The 7879-nt window shown below is 38.3% G+C and overlaps 1 protein-coding gene and 1 long non-coding RNA gene across 2 annotated transcripts; both read right to left on the bottom strand.

Moving 5' to 3' along the window:
* Positions 1 to 1774: 1774 nt before the first annotated feature.
* Positions 1775 to 4543, bottom strand: dand5 (DAN domain family, member 5). The gene is made up of 2 exons (XM_051901792.1): positions 3652 to 4543; positions 1775 to 2270 (listed from the first exon to the last, which is right to left on the bottom strand). The coding sequence occupies exons 1-2, from the start codon at positions 4129 to 4131 to the stop codon at positions 1998 to 2000; spliced, it is 753 nt and encodes a 250-aa protein (XP_051757752.1). The 5' UTR covers positions 4132 to 4543; the 3' UTR covers positions 1775 to 1997.
* Positions 4544 to 4745: 202 nt separating this feature from the next.
* Positions 4746 to 7120, bottom strand: LOC127515095 (uncharacterized). Its single transcript, XR_007930760.1, has 3 exons — positions 6631 to 7120; positions 6474 to 6549; positions 4746 to 6392 (listed from the first exon to the last, which is right to left on the bottom strand). It is a non-coding gene; the product is annotated as an uncharacterized LOC127515095 (long non-coding RNA).
* Between the last annotated feature and the right edge of the window lie 759 nt (positions 7121 to 7879).

Below are 7879 nucleotides of genomic sequence, written 5' to 3'. Positions count from 1 at the left end.
GTGGGCTATTATTATCCAAACAACTAATCAGCTTTAAGCTTGTTTTCGCTGTAATGCTTTAACAAAATTTCCCTAGCTGCCGTAAACCGATCCCGCGCGAAAAGCAGTCGCGATCGCACTAACCACAGGCCACTTTCCTCTAATGCAGTTTTAATGTCGCGTTCCTCTGGCGTTCTTTGTTTCCTCAACCTTACACAAATACTTAGCAGCTCGCGTTGTTGTCATTGTCTACCTTTAACGAGCTTACTGACGGTGGTTATATTTCCCTTAGCTCTGGTTCTTGGCTCGAGTGAAGCGCGAGCCCGAATAAGAAAAAAGCCCCCGCCCCGTGCAGTGCTGCCATGGCAACGGCGCCCTCAATGCCGCTGAAGTGTTTCGCGACATGTATAAAAAGCTCCACATCTGTTGCGCGAGGAACCACTTTGGTTTAAAATGAATTATTAATTTACTTTATTTAACCCCATTAACCACTGCACAGATAAACGTGGAAAAGAGCTGCGCGTAAAATCAACAACACACGCGAAGAGTTGGTGGAGGGGAGGAGGCTCGTCATACTTAAAAGCATCTCGCGCGCAATGCAAATTGCAGTAAGAAGCAGTTTTGACAGACTGCCAAGGCGATGTAAAGAAGCACCCCCTTGTTCTCCCTCGGGCGATTTTTCGTATAGGATGAGTAAACTCGACCTTTTTTCCAGCCAGGTGCCAGAAAATCGATGAATACAACTTTTATTTTTCCCTGACACGTCCAGGACTGAAGTGCAGCTGTCGTATAGGGAGATGGGGATTCCCACAGTATTGAAAAGAGCGATTAGGCAGCAAAACAACACTTAAAGTGCATTTTGATGTTAAACGATAGTCTAATTAATGCAGCAAATTAGGTTCTTGCTTATATGGTCATATTGTTTACTTAAGCAAAATGAAGATCAATCCATATTTTCTGTAGCCTATACCATAGCCTAAATGTTACAGCCTGCTTAGATGTAGCACCCTTTAATTAATTAATTCCCATAAGATCTTTTTTTTTAACCTTTTTGAAAGAAACCTCTCATGCAGCTCACAATGTCTGCATTTATTTGACCAATAACACAGTAAAAACTGTAATATTTTGAAATATTATTACAATTTCTAATAATTTATAGGCCTATATTATAAAACGTAGCCTAATTCATTCCTGTGATGAGAAAGCCGAATTTTCAGCATCATTACTACAGTCTTAGGTGTCACGTGATCCTTCAGAAATATATAGGCTATTAATCGGTTAGAAATTTGTCTTTGTGAGAACAATCTTTGTACATATTTGAATGTTTTTGCTGGTAAAGCATAAGGAGACATTTTAAAAAAAGATATGCAGGCCGATTTGGGTTTACTTTCAGTTGTTTTATTGATTTCACATACCCTTTTATTTAATAGGCTACTGCAACACTTTGGCATTCGTTGCATTGTACAGTTTTTTTAAACATCTCAACAAAATACAACAGATAGGCTATATATCCGCAAGGCTGTAGAAGTCAAGTAAACTGTGCCACTTTTGACAGTTATCTCAATGTCATAAGTGGTCCAATTTACCCCATTTCACACTATTCTTTATGTAGGCCTATAGCTACAGCAGGGTGAACTAAAGTAAAATGCTGAAATTATTTTCATGCAACAGCGACGCTTATTGATGAAACTATGAAATGACACATAACCAAACAATTGATGTATCCTTTAAAAAAAATAAACTGATGATCAGCATCGTCATTACAGTTAACACAAAGATACCGCTGAATATCAGACGGTGGTTCACAGAAAAGTTTTCCCTGTATTCACAGGGACTCGTGTTTAACACATCCCGAATCGTATTTCGGACACTTATAAGACACACAACACAAATCTTGTGGCCGTTAATGAACTCTCAAACACTCACAAAAACACCTACAAAACACACACACACACACACACACACACCATCGGTGAACTTAAATATTAAAATATATGTTTAAAATAAAAACTTGTCAGTTATAAATGAACCCTTTCTGTGTTCTGAACTTTGACCTCTTCACTGCTAGTTTCGCATTTGCACTCCTCAACGACCATGACGCGCCTCTCGCGCACCTCTGTCCCGCAGCGCAGCGGCACGAGCACGGAGCGCGATTTGGAGGGTCCGCAGCGCGTGCAGTGCGCTCCTTGCGCGCGAGACTCTCCACTGGAGGGGACGAACATGGAGCTGCACTGACCGTAGCAGAGATGATTGTGAACGGTCACCGTCTCACAGCCGTCCTCCGTTATGCGCTGTGAACAGTGAATACAAACAAACATGTAATACACGTTTCTCAACCAGGGCCCGGGGCCCACAGGGGGTTCAAGGGGGCCTCAAGATGATTTAAAATGATTTTAAATAAGACATTAAAATAAGCTAAGACGACAAAAAAAATCAAGATATTGATTTAAATAAAAAGGGTTGAGATCTTGATTTAAACTAATGTAAGCTGTTTAAACCAAATTGAAAATAATAATAGTAATAATGACGACGATGATTTGTATCATAATTAAGTCATTTTCATTTAGCCTACCCAAGCATGTCGCTCGTATGAAAGAATCATTATTTCCTTCCATATAACGCAAGTGCATTGTGATGTCACGCTAAATTGGATTTTAGGTCTGAATTTAAACCTTTAAACTGAATTTAAAATGAGACTGTATAATTTTATTCTTCTTCATATCGTAGCCTATTTATAAATTCTCTTGGTATTTCCCCTTTGGTCACACAATGTAAAAATGTTTTAACAATATCTCATGGATGTGTCCATCCATTTAACGAAAATTTATTAACCAATAATTCTACTTGTTTTACACTCTAAAACTTCTGGCTTGAAAATGGACAAACCCAGCGAATGGGTTGTTTTAACCCATGCGGTTGGGTTAAATGTTTGCCCAACCTGCTGGCAGTTTTATTTAACCCAACTATTGTTTAAAAAGTACTATACGGCTGGCTTAGAATGAACCCAAAATCATACACATAATTACTGGAGGCAACAATAATAATCAAAAGGTGAACATTTATTAATGAGCAATTTAATAAATGTTTATTGTTTGATTATTATTCATTAAACTTATCAATAAATGTTCATTTATTAAACCATTTATAAATGTTAATTTCCAATACTTTGGGTTCATTTTAAGCGAGCAATACAGTAATTTTTAAACTATAGTTGAGCTGAATAAAACTACCCAGCAGGTTGGGCAAACATTTAACCCAACCGCTGGGTTAAAACAACCCAATGGCTGGGTTTGTCCATTTTTAACCCAACTTGGGTTGTTTTTAACCCAGCATTTTTAGAGTGTATGATATTTCAGAGATTTCAAAAATATAATTCAAAATGTTCAAACAATGAACAAAGTTGTCACTTTGACACTATTTACTAAAGTCTTGAAGGCAGCAATTAAATTTAAATATTACTGTATTGTATACCATATATAGGGCAGCAATTTATTAATAATATATGCTATAATTTGTTTTAAAATATAGGCTAGAAAATCATGTGATCACCTAATAGTGTATTTAAGTTAGCCATATGATGTCAGAATAGGCTACTTCAAGTTTCATGTAAAAATCACTTATGACACATTGTTTACAAAAAAAACGTTTTCCCGAACAGAAAACCTTTCATACCTGTGTAAAAGGCACCGCGGCACAGCTCTGTTCGCTCATGTCTTTGGGGTTGATGTGTAGCGCCACGGCCTCTTTGCTTCGCTCGCTCTTGTGCATCACTTTCTGCCACATCTCGAGACCCTGTTTCCTCCTCGCGTCCGCGCCGCTGCTGCTCGCGCTCACCTGAGGGAGCAGGGCCGCGGGTTTGTTATGGGCCAGGGCTGACGGGCCAGGACGTCCGAGGGCCAAGAAAGCGGGAAACGCGCCTCGACTTGGTGAGTTTTTGGACGGCACATGACTACCGGCGGCCCGTCGCAGAAAATGAGGGCTTAGTTTGACAACTCTGACAGATCCCCGAACAGGTTCGTCTGGTCCATTCCCGGAGGATTCAAAATCTTTCGCGACGTGTCGGTGAAAGTCCCGGTGAAAGGCGCTGCGAGGGAACGCGCCAGCCAAAGTGACCGCTGACAACAGAATAAAAAGGCTGATTTGAAAAGTCATTTTTGCTAAATAAGTTGGTCTATATCTCAAATCGATTTAGCTCAAGAAAAATGTCGCTTGTTGAATAATCTCGCGGTTCAAGGTTCCGTATGGTCACCTTGCTGTCGTTGTGGACATGAAGCCAGAGCTGACCGTTTATATACTCTCAGCGGGTTCTTTCATGACCGGTCATCATTGCTTTATTATAAGTGTGAATATAGCTAGGCTATTGTACTGTCTGAACAATGTGAAGACGCAGGAAGACTCAGATAATGGCTGTGAGTGACAGGTGAGTTTTCGTGAGGTAGTGACAAGTGCACCTTTCATCTCTACATATCACACCGTGGGAACTGAGGGACTCTGCTGTTTTGTGCTTTTCACATTTACTTTTTACAGGGATATAGTTCACCCAAAAATGACAATTCTGTCATCACTTACTCACCCTCAAATTTTTCCAAACCTGTATGAATATCTTTCTTTTGTTGAACACAAAAGAAGCTATTCTGAAGAATGTTGGTGATGGACCCCATTGTAATTTCCAGTCCATCAATTGTTTGGTTACCAACATTCTTCAAAATATCTTCTTTTGTGTTCAGCAGAAGAAAGAAATTCTTACAGGTTTGGAAAAGCTTGAGGGTGAGTAAATTATGAATTTTAATTTTGGGGTGAACTACTTTAACATGCCATCACATTTTTATTGTACTCTTTATTTACACTTCGTTTTTTAATCTAAGCGAAAACATAATTTATTTATTTTTTTTTCGTTTTACAAGACAAAACTCTACAATACCAATATAGGAAATATTTCTACAAGAACATTAATATTATTAATGGTTAATAAATGGTTATTAATTTCACAATGAAAAACGATTATGCACAATAATCACTTTCTTATGTGTTTATGGCAAAGCTTTCTTTCTCACGGGTCCTGAAGGCTTTGCTCACAACAGTCAGATGTTGAGCTCAGGTGACAAGTGTTTCCTACCTTCAAGTACACTGCATGACAAGTGTAGTCTGAATCATATTTACGACCTTCAGTAATCCCGTTGGGGGAATAAACTTTCCCAAGGGAACAAGCAGGAGCAGGGCAACAAAGTGACTTCTTATTTTATATGATATGCGTCTCGAAGAGGATCTGCCACACCTGAGCTAAATCTTTTTCAAATCACTCCAGATTTGAACATGAACTTCCATTTATTTGCAGATTTCATTTTGATAAACCACATAATGTTTATTACAATGTCAAAGCATTTCATGAGGACCGATCAAAATTTAATGTGCGCTCATCCAAACATAATTCAGCAGGTGCTCGATCAAAAAACATTTCGAGAAAATAAAAAAGTGAAGAAAAAACACGGCACACATTTTATAGCTATAAAATTTTAAAAGGCCTATATTGCAACATTTCGAGTCTTTCAACCAGACTTCGAAACGTTGCAATATTGAAGTTTTTGGTAGCAGAAATATAGTAGTGTGCCGTTTTTTGTTTTGTTTTTTTGGCTTATAATAACTGCTACTTTTAAATAAAGACAAACATAGCTTATTTAAAAAGTTATTGGTTGTCTTTGCACTTCAATTAGCCTAAAGCAAATAAATAAATAAATAAATAGGCTAGATTTTATAGAATAAAATAAGCTAAAAGACTGTTGTGAATAGGCTACGACAAGAACATGAGACACGTGCGGAATCTCATATATGGAAGTGTGAATGTTTGCAGAAGACTGAAAGGTGATGATGAATTATGTTGATAAATTAATAGGCTATAAATAACACAATACACTATATATACACACTATATACACACCAATACAGAACAACACCATCTGGCAAAACTTAGTTGGATCAGAGAGTGCCTTCTTTCAGTGGAGTTTCTGAAATTCACTTATTTACACGATGTATTTAAAATAAGAGTTCAGAAGGCCATTAACGTTCTTGAGCACATTTCTGTTTATGTTTTGATATCAAGACTGGTGGGACAAAATACATAAAATTAACAAATATTAAATTTGCTGCATTGTCGGCTTAATGACAACAGCGTATCAGTATACTTGCGCATGCAAACGCATTCAGTATCCAGCAGGTGGAGCCAGTGTCTATGTGTCTCGCCGATTCCCTATGTATGCCTGCTAATTTGGAACCAAGTTCATTGCTCAGCTTGGTTTGTCCTTGCAGAGACGTATCCTCCTGAGTGCCGCAGTCATTCTCTGTTGAGCCAGGAAGGATTGAGGATAGCTGGAATCTCCAGAAACTTCATTCTCAGATATCTGATGGAACGCTGCGGCCTGAGAAAGACAAGGTCAAATGGTTGATAGCAGGCTTATAAACAGATTACACACATACTAATGAGAGAGACACACACTGACCATACTATGCCATGCATTTGTTATATAATTTTCATCGTTGTGATGTCTGCTGAGATCTGACTGTGGTCTTTGAGAACTGTAAAAAGAGAGGTGAGCTCTTTTATTCTTGTCTGAATTGATTATAATAAACATGTTTTATCTATCCACGCAAACTCACTCGAATTCCCTTAAACTCAGTGTGGATGCCATACTCATTTTCTATTGCAGTTGCAGAGGACGCCTCAAGGTGGAGCCAGTGACCTAAAAAAAAAAAAAAAAAAAAATGCAGTCACACCAAGAGCAAACCGAATGGTCATTGATTCAAAACAAGTCCGTAAACGGCTCATATCTGTAAGGGAAAAGGCATTGTCTCCATTTTCCTCTGTTATTTTATTAGAGATCTACATTCTGTCATTCAAAATGGCCATATGACCTATTCTAACAAAACTTTTGCAACCAACTTTTTCCCTGTCTGCAACATATCAGCTCAGATATAGTTTCTTGTAAAGGGCTTGGGACTGTGCACATTCTTGCATTGCTATATGTACAGTAAATATGAAAGAAATATCACACACAGACAGTTATAGTGTATGAGTTATAATGTGTAGCTTATATCAATCAGTATAGATTTTTCTCTTCACTCACCACAATGTTCTCTTCTCCTGTGTTCTCTGTTCTGAGCACATTATCCCGTATCCACTGAGTAAAAACCTTTTATTTTACGTGTCTGTGACCCAGCAGGGCAACTGGTGCTGGTATTGTGCAAAACACAGAGGAGGATTTAGAGAACAGAAGAGAAGAGATGCTGACCAGGGCACATGCACACACCACAACACAAACACATGCATGTATTCATGAAAATGCATACACTCTTAAAGGTAGGGTAGGCAGTTTCAGAGAGGCTAGCAATAGCATGCTAGCTTTGAAAGCATAAGATCCGACCCTCCCTTTAGAGCGCTCTCCAAAGCCACACCTCCTACAAAACACATGAACGGGCACAGCAGAGTCTGCAAAACATCACGAGAGAATTGCATTTTTTTTTTTTTTTCAACTGCTTACACACAAAATTCTTACTTGTCACACAATTTCTGAAACCTGACACTCCAACACCAGAACCACACACCAAATCTGCAAAACCATACACTAATTCTCAGCCTTCGAGTTTGCAAAACACAACACACAATTCTCTATGTAACACACAAAAATCTAACAGGAAGTATCTTGATTTCCGTTTTCAAACACAGCCATTGTTTCTGTCCAACTACACATGGTTGATGTATTTCTTTTCTTTCGTACTGTGTAATACTGTATTCACAACCACAAATGTTTATAGTAAAAAAAATAAATGGTAACACTTTACAATACGGGTGCACTAATATGCATTAATTCATGCTTAACTAATGCACAGATAATCATGTGTTAATGTA

Source organism: Ctenopharyngodon idella, chromosome 1, assembly GCF_019924925.1.
Source record: "Ctenopharyngodon idella isolate HZGC_01 chromosome 1, HZGC01, whole genome shotgun sequence".
In the NCBI taxonomy this organism is placed as follows: Eukaryota; Metazoa; Chordata; class Actinopteri; order Cypriniformes; family Xenocyprididae; genus Ctenopharyngodon; species Ctenopharyngodon idella.
This window is presented reverse-complemented; position numbering and strand designations above follow the sequence as displayed.

Bases quoted from the DNA above. Each gene is read 5' to 3' on its own strand.
- dand5 (XM_051901792.1), bottom strand. From the start codon at position 4,131: ATGACTTTTCAAATCAGCCTTTTTATTCTGTTGTCAGCGGTCACTTTG. The intron at 2,271-3,651 runs GTATGAAAGGTT...CACTGTTCACAG, and splicing joins CCGCGGTGCCTTTTACACAG to CGCATAACGGAGGACGGCTG.